Below are 15,747 nucleotides of genomic sequence, written 5' to 3'. Positions count from 1 at the left end.
GAAGCTTCAGAAAAGCCCCAGAGTCACAGTATGTATTCTGGGTACGTGATAATTACAGACCCCAAAGTACAATGAAATTTAATTTGGCTACATTAGGCCATACGATCGACGGGCTCGATCTATACTCTTCTCGGATGCCCCGTCCGCGCATGTTTCTCGAAGGTCGACCCAAGACACGAGAGACGGAAAAAAAATAGGCGCAAAAATTTCAGGATTCTTGAGACATTTCCCACCCTTTTCTTCAGACCCTATTCACCGATCCTGCAAGCCAAGCGGCTCTCAGAGGGCCTCTAGAGCCAAGCTGGTCAAGCTCGGGTTTCCTCAGCCCATCGAAAAAATGAGATCAATATAGAGAGGGTCATCTCAGGTGGAGACTCCTCTCAGCACCATTCTTGTACAAGGTCCGAGAATTGTCGGCATTCGGTCGTCCAGCCCTGATTCCCCGGGATAGCTGGCGGAATCTTGGTCCTCAATGGACGGCAATTGATTTCCACTGCCGTTGGACATGGCTCGGTGGAGAGGGTTCTGACATCCGAGACTAAGAAGACTCCGATTGCTTCGGGAGTTGGAGAATGGAGGGGGGCAAAGGTGGGCACCGAGTTTCCATGGGTCTCGGATGAACCGAGAGGGGCGTTCTCTCACTGCATCTCTATATTAAATCACGTATCCTCCGGGTTCAAGGATGGAGGAAACATTTTATGCACGGGAAGCATCAGGCCCTCGAACCGCTAGTGAGATCGCCTTGCACGTTGATATTTCCTTTCCCCCCCCCCACCCCCCCAAATGATGTAGATGTACATGAGATACATAATCCTACCTCATGACGAGTCTCATGTACCAGGACTCGCGAGATCCAATGAGTACGGATCAGGCGCATTCGGGATTTGCTTGGGATTATTTTGTTTTTCATTGACTTGCCACGATATGGGGTGATTCCGCACCGACTACTCCATACGGGCACCCAGAAAAGCAACGAGACGGGAGGAAGCGCGGCCACGGATCGTCATGAAGAATTGAGCGCGGCTAGAGAAATAGGGCGGAGGAAAAGCCGAGTGTATCTGGGACCGAGATGACGGCCGCGGATACCCTCGTGGTGGGTCCATGTCTTGGGCGGCACGGTGGCGCGGGCGACTAGATGCCTAGTCGGGCAAATTCTCCTGGATCCAGCGTTGGGGCCGCAGGGCTTATCTGGCCAAAAAGCCTTTGCGAAGATCGCTGGATCGCACTGGACTGGACTGGGTGGACTCCGATGGGTTCCCCAAATTGCAAAACCCTCGGTTGAGAGTGGTTCGGCTTCCCCCATTTGAACTCTGGGTGTGGGCTTCGAAAATCTGTTCTGAGAATCAAAGCCGAAACTCTCCTCGGTTGAGCTTTGAATGCTGAATATTCGGCCTCACGTGGATAGCCCCGGACCTGGTGGCTCCTTCTCGGAGCTTGATGCCTAGCTTGGCATGTGCAGATTCTTCTTCCCACTGCAATCTACGTGGTGCGGAGCAGAAAGTCAACATCACGGCCTCTCTGGTCTCTCTGCACCATCACGATATGATACATCAGCTCTCCTATTTTCATCCGGTCAGCACGCTGACCGGATCGAGATCTAAGTCAGAAACCCGGTTCACCCAGGATCCTTTTGCCAGGCTGCACTGGGTCAGCTCTCCAGCCACCACTCCACCTGAACGACTCCAACGGTGATGCACTCGACCACGTAGCGATGTCTCAAAAGGCATGACGATCCGATCTGCAAGCCGTCATTCGGGATCGCCGTCTCAGCCCCTGCTTTTTCTGTTCTGGGTTACACCCAAAGTCTAAGCAAGTGAGAGAAGATGCCTTGAGGCCCCACGTATGACATCGACAAATTCCTCCAAACACCGAGTCCCGGGTTAGGAAAAACAAAAAATCGATATCAGAAAATTAATAAGTTGAAAATAAAAAGTAAGAAGTAGAAACAAGAAAATTTCAAAATTCAAAATTCAAATAGAAAGATAGAAAAGCCGAAGAAATAGACTACGGGAATTAGCAAATCACCAACACCCATCTGGCATTTCGACCCGAGCATCGTGGCTCGCTCTTTAGGGTTTCATCACGCCATGGGCCTCACTTCACACACGGACCCAAAACTTGGTCCGAACAAATACCGACTGCGACGTCGTCTTGCAGGAGTATGAATCCATTGTGGATAAAGACTTTGGTTAATCATTTAATGTCTTGGTAGTGCTGGTCCCCGTAGACCAGGGCCGAGGATGGGCAACAACAAAGAAAGCCATTGACTTTTTTCCCTGCGAGTAATCAAATCACTATGCGCCAAATCTGCATCTAGATCTTTCACAGTTAGCGGAAGGGACAGGTGCATAGCCTTTTTCACCGGCCGGTGAACCGGTGAGAGAATAACGCCCGGTGCCTGGCCACACTAGTGTACTGCGACTCTGCTACTGCGAGAAGGACATGTTTTGCATCGCCCGTGCTCTAAAACTCTGCGGAGTCGCGACGGAACGAAGTCCCGGTAGCGCAACGCGCACTTTGTGCCGCAACCCCCTGAACCGATCCGTGTTAGGGTGAGACATGCGCCAGAACTTCTAGGGATCAGCCTTGGAAAGAATCCCTTGGCCAACTCTTGTCCATCACAGGATCTGCGACGGGGTCTCCGGGAAAGGATTCAATGGTATCATCTGCACGCCATCGAATTTCTCGGGCTCTAAGGATCGATGATCACGGCTCTGAAGGTCAATGCTGGGCTCAACTCCCGGTCGTTCACGTCCGACCACATTTATGCTTAGGTCCTAGGTACTAGGTCCTCAGTCCTTAAGATCGGTAGGATCGGAGGCGAAAATTTCTCCGATCCAACACCTGAGTAATGGTTGCTGCGTGGTTTTCCCCATGTCGCATCTTCCGTGCCATTAAACTCACGGGCTCGCTAGCAAGCCTCGGCCAATCTGCCGTGAAGCTTTCGAGGCAGTGTCGCACCGAGATCCCAAGCCACCCGTCAACACGATCTCGTAGTGCCAACTCAATACCGGGATCAGCTGGCCTCGCTACCGCCGACCTGGTACCGTCTGGGACACTAACAAACTGTAACTCGATCAAATTTCCCCCATAGGCGGCATCGAAAAGAGACGAGGGTTCCTTAAAGGAAAGTCCGCTTCGGGACCTGACGTAAATCCATCTCCACCTCTCGGGATATTGGAAAACTCAACCTGGCGACCGGCACCCGGGTCCCTGTGTTGTTTTCTATGCTCGTGTCGCACACAAGCACGTCCTCGATCTTCATCGCAATTGCATCCGAACGCATTACCAGTTGAATAGCTTAAGTATTCAGCGGTCCTTTCTACGTCCGTGCGTGATGAGTCTGACATTATTATTTATTCTTGATGCCGTGCAAGAAAGGAAGGGCTACGTACCGTAAGCAGTATTCATTTCGTAAGATCCAACAAGTCCCAAAAAATTTGATAGGCAGCAATTTTTCCCCTTCTCTTCTAGGAACCCATATTCAAAAGGGGACAGAGAACCGGCGGGCTCCGAAAAAAAGAACAAAAGTCTAATCAATTGGGCTTCTAGAACAATTGCCATGTGAAGCAGGTGAGTAGTACGAGAACTGGGTTCCTATGTGCTCCACGTTTCAAGTAAGAGTAGCGTCTCGCTTCGGACTCCGGCAGAGGTTTGCTTCAGCCTCAACGGATATGATCGCCAAGCTCAACTGGGATCATCGGCTTGACAGGTCGTATTTTTGGAGGGCAATCAAATGGGGCAAAAACTACAAACTAGTTCGTGGTTTAGTGATGCATGTTTCATCTTAATCTAATTTACCCCTGGCACAGCCTCTTTTTATGTTTCGCTTGCTGGTACATACGAGACTTATGCTTTTTGTCAGTTGTTCTCTGGACCTAGGTAGTTTCCCACTCAGACATGTGATAGTGCACTATGGGGGGCCGTTGGTATTGGCCTGTACCTGGGTATGACAGGCTAAAAAAGACGGTGACTCGCAGGAACACGTTGCCAAAGGCGTCGACTGATCGGGATGAGGACGCCTCGATTCACTTTTCCAGAGGCTTATGCTTCCAAGTTCTTTGGCTCGATGTAGTTAGTGCTGGACAGCCTGATCTTAGTTCCTGAAATTGATAATTTCGTAGCCAAGAGGAATGCTTCTCAATTCGAATGTGCTAGGATTGCTAAAGAATTACATTTTGCAGGGGTTCTGCGCAAGTGCTTACACTACCTGTCACCCGAATTTTCCAGCAATCGGAAGTATTGACATATGGCGATCTTTGTATGGGTTCTAAGGCCCTAAGCATGTGATCTAGATCTCTGCTCGGCCGGGGGCCGTGGGGGCGAAATATATTATTTGAAATCTTGCAGCCCGAGATGCCCTGACGCAATACTGAAAACAGGACAAGAATTCAGAATTCAGGGACTCGATGGCATATGACTCTTGCACAGTACCAACTCACCAAGGACAATACAATTGCGGACTTCTGAGGCAGGGTCACAGTTTCTCACGCGATGACACAGACGTGACATGATGATTTAGCAAGTGATGGTTCAGAGCTCATAGGAAAGAGAAGGGCACACTTCAAGAATAAGCGTGGCCGTTGCATTGCTTATCTAAAGATACTAACGGTGACCGAAAAACTCCATATTTGTCCAAAAGCTGGGCAGCGATAGGTTTTCTACAGAGCAGGATCACACATCAAGAAAGGCGGTAAATACACGGACACGAATGAATGATAGAGCTCTGTGGATTATCAGCACCTGCCACCTGAGAGACATGATAATATCCCTAATTTACATCTACAACAACCTTACTTACCCTCTTAGATAGGGGGGGGACACATAACGAGAATAGCATCGATCATGATCATATTATTACTCCAAATGAACCCAAGGGGTATTGCAAAAAAGGCATTGATTCATTTTTGCTCTGAGACTACCGTTTTTTCATCCCTTCACCATATCCAAAAAGTCAGAGGAAAACACGTTTACTCCTCCTTCAGGACCTGCTCGAAAGAAGCAGCGGCGCGAGTAGGCTTGCCAGCTTCGACCTTCTGCTGACCAAGCTTCTGCTTGGAGTAGGCAGCGGCGTAGGGGTTGAGACGCAGCATGACCTGCTTGTTGCGCAGGGGGGTTCTTCTTCTGGACGTTGACACGCTTGGTCTTGGCCTCACCCTTGGGGGCGCGGAGGACAGACTGGATTTCAGAAGAGTTGATGAGGCGGGTGATGTCGGCGTTGGCGACGGAGTTGGAGGGCAGAAGGAAGTCCTTCTTGAGAGCCGAGGGGGTGGTGGTGGTGCCGTAGACCTGGTCAAGGGCCTCGAAGGCGGAGGAGGTCCAGACGACGAAGCGGCCGAGGTGACCACCGGGGGCGAGCTGAAGAAGGTTCATGGAGAAGACGGAGGAGGTCTCAACACCGGGAACGTTGCGGAAAGCCTTGACGAGCTCCTTGCCGTCGGTCTCGGGGTTGTAGACAACCAGAGGACCGCGGCGCTGGCGGAAGCGGCGGTTACGGAGCTTACCCTTACCAGCGCGGAGCTTCTTGGACTTCTGGACCTTGACGAGGTCCTCACCGGCACCGACGGCCTGGAGGAGGGCAATGGCGGCCTTGGTCTTGGTGAAGGTGGAGCCGAAGGCCTTGGACTCGATAACGAGGGGAACCTCGGGGACCTTGGCGACGCGGTGACCACGAGCGAACAGGAGGGCGGGAACGGAAGAGGCAGCCAGAGCAGAGGCGGTAGCAAAGCGCTTCTGGTTCAGGTTGATCTTCTGGTGCCACTTGCGCCAGACCTTGGTAGGGGCGAACATACGACCGGAACGGCACATGTTACCGAAGGCAGCCTGACCAGCACGGTGAGTACCACCACCAGAGACACGGGGAATACGGGCGACAGCACGGCCTGTTCAATGACAATCATCTCGTCAGTGTCTGTCGTGACCAATTTCCTTGCAGCAGGCTCAATTCGAGATTTTTTTTTCTCCCGCCGTGCTCCACATCGATCTCGAAAGTTTGAATGTTCACATACCAGTACCCCAGGACTCAGCAGAGGTCTGCTCGCCGGCCTTCTCGCTCACGGCGTAGGGCTGACGCTTGTTCTTGGCCATACCGGCGTGCACCTGCCTGTGACGAGGCGTTAGCATCCCCCCTCCAAGCATCACATTTTTCGAGATTCGATTTTGACGTACTGGACAATGTCCGAACGGATGGGGGCACCGAAGACAGCGGGCAGGGGCTGGGAAGCCCCGGAGGGCTTGCCCTCAGCCGTGGCAATGGAGACGGTAGGGCGAGAGGCCATTGTGGTCGATTTGGCGATGGTGAGGTTGAAGATCCAACTTTGCTGGCAAGCCTCACCTGTGGATTTTTTCGCTTACTGAGAGTTGCGGGTCGTGGGCACACTAGCCCTAGCCCTGATCACCATAATGGGAATAGCCCACCCTCCCCGGAGTGTTAGCGCCCGATGACATAATATATGCTGACACCTAAGGCATAGGAGACCCACCCTTGCATTAATCTTTGATTGACGCTACAAAGTACAGCCAACGCTCTAGAGCTACCACCACCACCGTCACCTACCTGAAAAATTGGAGTCCTCGTTATCGATCTATTTATTTTTTAATGCTGGTCTGATCTGGTAGATCTAATGCTTTCAACTACCACCTCCATGCCTGGACACAGATCTGTGAACTCTTGTGAACGTTTAGAAGGGCTTTGAAATGGAGCTAACCCTACTGGTCTACGTCTTTACAGCTTACAGGGCAAGAGTACACTGATCTCAATCTTAAAGAAGGGTTGATTGCACAAATACGCAAATGTCCGGCTCCCACGTCTCATATTGAGAATATACACGATGAAAAGCGACAAGATGCATCGAAATAAAGAAGGTCCATCCCAGGGCGCCTTATATCCAGGATCGGAAACGAAAGAAAAAACAAGATGCAAGAAATGCATACGAACGAAGAGAAGAAGAAAATGAGGTCTGAAACCAGCAGACGTCGTGGGCGTATGCTAGAGACATACTTATGCGTGGTGGCCATGGAGGTTACGCTTGCGGAAACGCATCTCAGAGACATGGCGGGCCATCTTGGAAGCTGAGATGGTTAGGTCAGAGCTCAGGCCGGCGGTGCAGACGGTACCAGAAGCCATCTGCTGAGCGACGGACCACTGGCCATTGGCGCAGCGCTGGAAGGAGGTACCGGCGATGCAGTTCCATTGTCCCTCGGTACTACAAGTACCGCTTTTAGTGCTAGAGTTACCGCTAGAGATGGTGTTGCTGGAGGATGACGTGGCCTCGGGGGCGGCCTCAGTGGACGTTGAAGCAGTCTCAGGCACGGTAGGCGCACTTGTCTCAGCTGGGACCGAAGAAGTGGTCGGGGCCACAGCGGCAGACGAAGTCTCAGTAGGAGCACTGCTAGCGGCAGCCGAAGACTCAGAGCCAGAGGAGCTGGAGCCGGAGCTGGAGCCGGAGCTGGAAGAGTCCGATGAACCAGACGCAGTATCACCCGAAGCACCGAATGTGGCAGTGCCAGTGCAAGCCGCGGAACCCTCAGCGGCGAGGTTAGCGGGCTCCCCATCGTATTCAACAACATCACCGGGCTGAGGGAAGCGAATATCAACACCCTCTTTGGTGGTGCAGCCGTTGACGTTGGCAACAAACATTGGGGGGAAATTGGCCGAGCGCTTCTCGACAGTGGGAGTTCGCTCTGAAACAGAACGCTTGGACGAACCACTGGTAACGGTAACAGGCGCACAGTTCATATACATCTCACGATTACCGATACGGTTGAACCAGGTCCAGGCAAGAGTGTACTTGCCGGTCTCGATGCCCTCGGGGATGGTGAAGTTGAACTGATAGGGATCGGCCAAGCTGGCTCCGCCGGAGAGATTACCATCGACATTGGCAGGGCAGCCACCCTCAAAGGACTTGATAACCTTCCACTCGGTATCCTTGGTGGGGGCGCGATCGGTGGTCATACTGATCTGGCATGAGCCGCCGCCGTGAGTGGCACTGCCTTCGAAGGTGAGAGCGTGAGATTCGCCAATAGCGATAGTGTTCTCCGTGGTGACATCGTAGGTGCCGTCACGCAACTTGCAGGGGAAATCACTGCCATCTGCCGCCAGCGGGGAGTTATTCAGAGTGCTCTTGCCATAGGGGACCGGGTTGCTCATGATCATGTGAGCGTTGACCACGGAAGCGCCCAGGACGGCCATAAGCATCGACTTGGCGAACATGTTGAGATCGACTTTTTTGTTGGTTCGACTCAAAAGTGAGAACTGAAGATCCGGTCCGTACCAGACGAATGGATTTGTGATAAAAAAGATGAGTGTTGGTAGTCGCGTCTACGAAAAGAGAGGCTTCCTGCCGAGGTATTGTTAGCGAGAATGTATGGCGCAGGCGATGTGATATGCTGTGCAGCAGGAGCAGGGGATTTGTTTTGGCTAGGATCGGGGGGGAGGTCATATATAAAGATAACAGTACTCTCCGCAGCCTGAGGACAGACTTCCAAAGCACTGTGACAGTCCAATGAAACATGCGACGTAATCACTGTCATTGACAAAGGCGGATCCAAGACAGACAACAAAACGGTTGGAATGATGAGGCGAATATAGAACCACAATACCTTTGTGTGAAAGAGCGGGGAAATGCTTTCTTTGAACAAGCCCTCCTTTTTTTTTCGAGAGTCAAAGATCGAGTCTTGCGTATTCTGATGAGGAGTCAAAGGATCGGATCAAGATTCTGGGATGCGGATGCGTCGAAGCTGTCAAAGCTGAAAGGAATGTCGGAGTCTGCCACAGGCGAAGGACTACCAAGCAAATCAAAGAGAAAGAAACACAGGACTGGCCTGTTATGTCGAACCGAGAAAGGAAGAGAAAGGAGTGAAGTGCACGGGGAAAAGAACGAAAGGTATGCAGCATCAGTGCCGGGGGTGTTTTATATACTCAACTGGAAGGTGACGTTGCCTCCAAGACGGGGTCAAGTCCCCAGGCCCCGAGACAATCAATCGGACACTTCCAACGTTTGACTCTCCACACGCAAGTCCAAGACTGGGCGATGATTCCATCTTGCCGAAGCGAGTGCAGAAGTGGGGAAGGCATTCAAGAACAGATGGGATGTTTCATGTTTTGCCTCCACCGACAAAGTATAGAGATCTCGGATGTGAGTGGTGCTCCGGCCCAGCGGTCGTTCACCAATCCCGATACGCGACTGGCGATCTACTTCGCGGTGCAGGGCTCGGCGGCTGGGAACGAGCCAACCACTGGGGGATTCGGGTGCAAGGTGAGATCCACCGTCCAGGGGCATGAACCGTCACACCATTGAGCTGTGTCTTCCAACCGCAGCGCCTGCGTACCTGGGCCTCCCGACCGCCGAGAGACTGGTTGACATATTAGCGCCCCTCCGTTCCCTCAGCGGGTCGTCTACGAATCATCATTCACGAAATCCCACCTTCTTTGCCTTCTTGTGTTCGAGAGCCCCGAAACTGGAGGTTGCACTCGAGAACGGCCCAGTTTCATCAGACATGAGAGCTCCACTCTTGTCTCTTTCACGGGACGCAGGTCCATCCCCTCTACGCCCTTGCGACCTGTAGAAACTTCGGTTCGACCATATGACGCACCATCTGGCATGACTGCAGCAAGAGTCTCTCTCTTCGCTTTGGGAAGACATTGTGCGCCACGCTGCATTGGCTTTGTGCTCAACTTTGTCGCAAACTACGAAGCACCGGCGGCTCGACAGTAACTTTCAGACCATGGCGAGGACAATCTTTGCAGCTCGAAAAGGGTGATGCTCCCAGCCCTGGACATATGAGACCCCCTCCACTCGGGTTCTGGATGTTGACGGCCGACATGGTGCGGCTTAGCGTAAGAAGGTCTCCAGTGGGGATTCCACAGGGGAAGAAATGGAAGGTGTCAACCAAACTCTAATGGTTTCAGGGTCCAGTCCATTGATCCTAGTCAAGAATATATTCGCACAGACAGCATGTGAGCAGTTCCCTGGACATTTTCCCGCGTGCTGAAACGAGTCCCCACTGACCTGCCCTAAAGCCCGAAAAAAAAAAAGAAATCATCGTCTATGGAGGCCAAGAGCTTAGTTTTTGCGGATACCAAGTCCGATATACCGTGGCAGCCGAAAATCCGTGGTTCCGATTTCCCCACACCCGAACCATCGATCGCTTAGCCTCAACGCCCAGCGAATCTATCAACCCATTAGTGGTTTCATGTTGACAAAGACCCCATCTCGAACCTTGCGACAGCATCCGCATCGAATGTCACTTCTTGGCTTCAGACTCCCTGCAATCTCATGCCTTGGCGGACTGACTCCATCCGCAATCTCGGTTATCCCAGCCGTGATGTGATGCCGCTGTGTTCGTGCTGGCATGACTTTTTGAACCCGATCGTGAAGCTTTCCAGACAAAATATTGACTCGCTGATCGGTATTTTCGTTCCATGGTAGGCGGTTGGCTCGCTGGACCTGTTAATCGAACTAGAGGTGCTACAAGCCGGTAGAACTGAACAAATCCCCAATGATTTCATCTGCCATTCCGGCTTTTGGAATGCCAAGTTTTTTTGATGATCATCGCAATCAAATTATCTCCTTCATGGTCGTTCTAGAACGTGTCGCCTTCGCATGGGCATGACTGCTGGGCGCAAGTATCTGGAGTGGGGTATAGCTTCAAAGATGAGCTTTCACAAATGAGCAATCAACAACCCTGGATACCCACGCCCGGAGACGCTCAGGGAAAAGCAAAGTGCACTTGGTAGCCTGGGACAACGAAAGTCGTCTGAGGGGCTCATGATCCTTTGATATCCGACGACACCTCAAGCCAGGTCTGAGAAATTGCGCAGTTCCTCAAAGGAGTCTTCGTGGCCCCAAGGTAGTATTGTCTTCAAATTGCCTGGGAGGGGTCGCTGTTGGTGGCCACTGCCAAGACGACAAATCCAATGTGGCTGGAAAGCTCTGCGATGAAGACCCTGTTGTTTCATGTCATGAAATATCCGAATACCCAGGGGTGCCCACTGAAAGAATTTCCACACGGGACGAGTTCTCTCCTGCCAGTCAAGTCTATATTTTGCACATGTTCGCCTGCCTTTGATAATCTCTGAACATGAAGAAAAAAACACCAGATTCAGTGTATTGCAGTACAGTAGTTTTCGAAATCAGTTATACCCCCAACACTCTTTTGACTTAATTCTCGAACAGTAGCCGGAAGCACGCTAGTCCTAATATGGCAATGCCGTGATCACTCCGCTTTCTAGACCGCTTACTGAAAAGCATCTTTATTCTAAAATACGAGCATGAAACCCGAAATAATGTAATTTACGCGAAACTGCTATACACGCTACCTACTGTATGTGCCTCTACCCCTTCCTCGGCAGCAAACAGCCTTCCTCGCTCATCATTCTTGCGCGTCTTCAGAGGTTATACAAAATCAGTCCAAACGACATGGCACCAAGGCTTCCTGCTTCAAAACTTCATCTCATCCGTGATATAATAGAGAGCCAGTCATTCACCACGTCTCAGATGGCCGAAGAAGCTGAATGCACCAAGCTTACAATCATTAATATTCGTAGGAACTTACGGCAATTTGGAAGCATCTATGCGCCCTAAACCCAGATAGGCCGGAAACGAACCGTCACACCGCTGATGATAGAAGCCCTCTGTGACCACCTATCTGAGAAGCCCGGTCTCTACCTCGATGAGATGGCTGTCTTCCTCTGGGATGAGTTCCAGACCTGGGTTATAACCTCCAGCATTAGAAGAGCCCTTGTCGCCAAACGTTGGTCCAAAAAGACCGCGCGACAACGTGCAAAGGAGCAAAATGCCGATCTGCGGGACTATTATTTGCATAATCTTGCGGATTTTAAGTCGTATCACCTAGTGTATATTAATGAATCTGGATGTGATAAACGGATTGGTTTCAGACGGATAGGTTGGGCACCCCTTAGCAAGGCTCTACTGCAAGTAACACAGTTCTACCGGGACCAGCGATACCAGATACTACCCGCGTATGCCTAAGATAGGATCGTCCTCCCGCGTATCTTCCGCGGTTCTACGGATGCTATAGTGTTTGAGGACTTTATAGCCTAGCTTCTCTAGTATTGCGGAAGATAGCTAGAACCTAAATCCGTCCTAATAATAGATAACGCATCATTCCACCGCTCAGAGCGGCTTATATAGATATATGCGGATACTAGGGTAAAATTAGTTTATCTGCCGCCCTATTCGCCAGATCTAAATCCAATTGAAGAGTTTTTTGCTGAGCTTAAAAGTTTTATTAAGCGCAACTGGAGTTACTATAAAAAAGACCCTGGTCAAGGATTTAATATCTTCCTTGAATAGTGTATCAATATGGTCGGTGCAAAAGAGGAGAGTGCTAGAGGTCATTTTCGATACGCGGGCCTGAAAATAGAAGTTTATGGCACTTGAAAGCCCTTGACTCTTGCCACAAACATTCTCTCCTAAGGCACCTATCAATTGTTGGCCTTGAAAGACTCCTCCAAATCTTTCTTCGCCTTTTCTGCATCCACTTCATTAGGGTCGATGACGCATTTTGCCAAGATCCTATGGCTGTCTTTCTGAGCGGCCTTTTTCACTTCAGCGTTTTCAGCATCCTTGTTTGCTTAAAGAATGATCTCCTGTTGGCTGTCGCTGATTTTTGCGCCTTTGTCAATTCGGAAGTTTTTCTTTTTATCGTGGCTTTGCGATGGGTAGAGGCGCTGCCCTTTGGTTGTGTTTTCGGCTTTTTTGAACACTTTGGCCCAGGGTATGCCTTCGGTGAACGCACGGAGGGTCTTGATAGAGATGGGCATCTAATACTATGAGGACTAATCTTTCCATCAAGAAACATTGAACGCATACCTTGAGCTCAGACGGTCAATATTGATAGATAGAGCGCATCTAATGAATTGATCACTTTACTTTCGGACTACAAGGGATATGTCGAACATTATATGTCCAAAAGGTGCGGGGGTGTAACATGGCGGGCGCTTAGGAAGGTTCACCTCCAACAGATATCTTGCCCAAATGATATCCTGGCATGGTGCTTGAGAATCACAAACGAGGGGCTTGTGTACCACGCCAACCACTTTCGATCAACATACTGCCGCCCAAGGCTCGTGCGAGGCCACCGGACGTTTTGTTTAACGCCAGCGATGGTCGGAATTAGCAGCCCTTGTCAGGCTGGCCACGGCCCCTCAGATAATTGATTGGACCTTAGATAATTGATGGGTGTGAGACATTTCGTATCACATTTCCAGGTTGACGCATAAGCAGTGCTTACTCTACCCAATCATGAGAGCTATGCAACTCCATATAATCTTGTGAGGTGGTAGGCAACTGAAGCTCAAGCAGCGGGGGCCAAATTGAAACGCCGGCTTATTAAGCCAATACATTGACGTCGGTCGCCTTCTACCCGCAGACTCCAGCGCAACTTATCTCCATCCGTTATCAGCACACCCACGTCCAGCGATGAATGCGGATGTGGGACATTCGGTCCTTTCGACACTGCAACGACTGAAGCCTTGCGCGGCCCGTCTATTCCAGCCACGAAGGCCCATACTTTCCTCGCCATTGTTCCGAACACACTCGCCCAGCGCGACCGGTCGTGAAGTCCGCAAGACGCTCGCTGTACGCACGATGACAACCTTCCAGGACAAGACGTCATCAGACGATTCTGGCGTCGAGCAGTTATTTCGCTATACCAGTGGAAGATGGCTTTGGGATGAGGAACAGCAGCTCCGAGACAGGTATAAGGTTTTCAACGTTTCTCAGCTTCAGACCTTAGCAGCTCAAGCCATAGGTTCGGATGGCTGTGACTCGATTACAAAACTGGCTGAGGGAGGGTTCAACAAGGTTTTCCGCCTAAGGATGAATGATGGGAAAACGATATTGGCACGTATCCCCAATCCAAACGCTGGTCCCGCCTTCTATACGACTGCCTCTGAGGTTGCGACCATGGAGTTCGTGAGTCCACTCCTACCAAGTTGAAACACACCAGGCGACTCATGTGCCCGCAAGGCTCGAGATATCCTCCAGATTCCGGTTCCTCGAATAGTAGGGTGGAGTGCTACCTCCAATAACCCGGTGGGATCAGAATACATTCTCATGGAAGAAGCGACCGGAACGCAGTTAGCGACCAAGTGGGATGAATTGAATCCAGACGCGAAGCTTGCCATCATGAGGGAGGTCGTGGCCATCGAGACAAAGATGCTGTCAGTAGCATTTTCACAGTATGTTCTCCCGTCTTCTTCATCCTTGCCTTTTTCTGCTCATCCTAAGTTTATTAGCTACGGAAGCATATACTTCGCGAGCGACGCGGTAGATAGGGCGGTGCCGGCTCATATCACAAGCGTGGTCCCTCCTGAAATAAAAGAGTATGTCTCTAAGAAATTCACTATTGGCCCTACCGTTGAGAGAGATTTCTGGAAAAAAGAGCGCTCTAGCATGGACATATCGCGAGGTCCTTGTAAGTTCTTCTATCCTACTGTGAATATCTCAGCATCTAATTTCTAATTGCTTGTAGGGTCAAGTCCGAAGGAATACGCGTCGAGTGTTGGCTGGCGCGAGGTGGAATGGATAAAGAAGCACGCCATTCCGAAGCCACCCGATGATATTATGTTGGTCTCTACGGCCCAAAACAATCCACGGGCACATCTCGATCTGTTGAAGAAATACCTAAGCATTGTGCCCTGCCTCATGGACATTGATCCTCTCCTAAATCGCCCCACTCTATGGCACGGGGACCTCCATTCATCAAATTTCTTCGTTGAGAACAATCTTATTACAGCCGTCATTGACTGGCAAGGCTCATGGGTCGGGCCACTTTTTCTTCAAGCACAGCCATCTCCGCTGGTGGATTATCAAGGTAGCATCCTACTCAACCGTCCAGACAATTTTGACGAACTCGACCCCGAGCAGCAAGCCCAAATCAAGCGACAGATCTTTAAATCAACTCTCTTCCAGCTTTATTTGATGGAAACAGAGAAACGGAACCCTTTACTTGCAAAAGCATTTCATCTAGATCATGGAAAAACAAGGCGCCTTGCTGTCGAACTGGCCGGAAATACCTGGGATGATGAAATTGTCTCCTTCCGAGAGTCCCTTATCAATGTTGAAAAGTATGACTTCATAAATCTTTTGACACTGGCGGGAGCTAACTGCATCAAGGCATTGGAAAGAGCTTAACGGTCAAGGTGATTGCCCCTATCACTTCACCGAGGAAGAATTAAGAGGCCACGCAGTAGACGCAGAGGGTTGGAATGAAGTTCAAGACTTTTTTGATAGTATTGATGGTCTTGTGAAAAGGGACGGCTGGACCCATCCGGAGACATTCGATACTGCGTTTACTTTCTTTTCCGACCTCCGGAAATTGGGTCTCAAGCGCATGAAAGGAGAAGAAAGAGAGGTCTTCGACAGACAGACTAGCTGGGCGAAAAGTCAAAAATAGACTGGGCCGACCGGGCTAGCTTCCGTCCTGCTCAGATGCCTCGAGATGACGACTGAGTTCAACCCTATGCCATATATACAAATACGAAATTAATGCGCGATGGATTATTCGTCACAACAACGTGAGCCACATTATCTAGTATGAACATTGTTTCAATACCCTTCCCAAAGAGTAGGCGGTGCTCCAAAATTGATATCGTTCAGTCTAAAGAATTTCATAAATATGCATCGGTTTCTTCACGTTCTTAACCCACTTCCCGATATCGTCTACGAAACGTCGAGCGATGCCTATTTTTATCCCTTTTTCAATGAAGAAATTTGGGTC

At 50.5% G+C, this 15,747-nt stretch overlaps 3 protein-coding genes across 3 annotated transcripts; 1 reads left to right on the top strand and 2 right to left on the bottom strand.

The window, feature by feature from the left end:
- Positions 1-4,929: 4,929 nt before the first annotated feature.
- On the bottom strand, positions 4,930-6,278 carry N7477_007644 (60S ribosomal protein uL4; the record flags this gene model as incomplete). The annotated part of the gene is made up of 3 exons (XM_056969307.1): positions 4,930-5,882; positions 6,009-6,103; positions 6,169-6,278. 3 exons carry the CDS (start codon positions 6,276-6,278, stop codon positions 4,930-4,932), a joined length of 1,158 nt encoding a protein of 385 aa, XP_056819339.1.
- A 722-nt stretch (positions 6,279-7,000) lies between these two features.
- Positions 7,001-8,212, bottom strand: N7477_007643 (lytic polysaccharide monooxygenase AA11 family protein; the record flags this gene model as incomplete). The annotated part of the gene is made up of 1 exon (XM_056969306.1): positions 7,001-8,212. The coding sequence occupies one exon, from the start codon at positions 8,210-8,212 to the stop codon at positions 7,001-7,003; it is 1,212 nt and encodes a 403-aa protein (XP_056819338.1).
- A 5,233-nt stretch (positions 8,213-13,445) lies between these two features.
- On the top strand, positions 13,446-15,423 carry N7477_007642 (aminoglycoside phosphotransferase family protein; the record flags this gene model as incomplete). Its single annotated transcript, XM_056969305.1, has 5 exons — positions 13,446-13,940; positions 13,995-14,206; positions 14,264-14,442; positions 14,500-15,094; positions 15,144-15,423. 5 exons carry the CDS (start codon positions 13,446-13,448, stop codon positions 15,421-15,423), a joined length of 1,761 nt encoding a protein of 586 aa, XP_056819337.1.
- Positions 15,424-15,747: the final 324 nt, after the last annotated feature.

Source organism: Penicillium maclennaniae (genome assembly GCF_028827695.1).
Source record: "Penicillium maclennaniae strain IBT 15551 chromosome Unknown utg000007l:1.0-4884863.0:1.0-4888362.0, whole genome shotgun sequence".
NCBI classification, from domain to species: domain Eukaryota; kingdom Fungi; phylum Ascomycota; class Eurotiomycetes; order Eurotiales; family Aspergillaceae; genus Penicillium; species Penicillium maclennaniae.
Note: the sequence above shows the minus strand (reverse complement) of the source record. Positions and strands in the feature narration are given on the sequence as shown.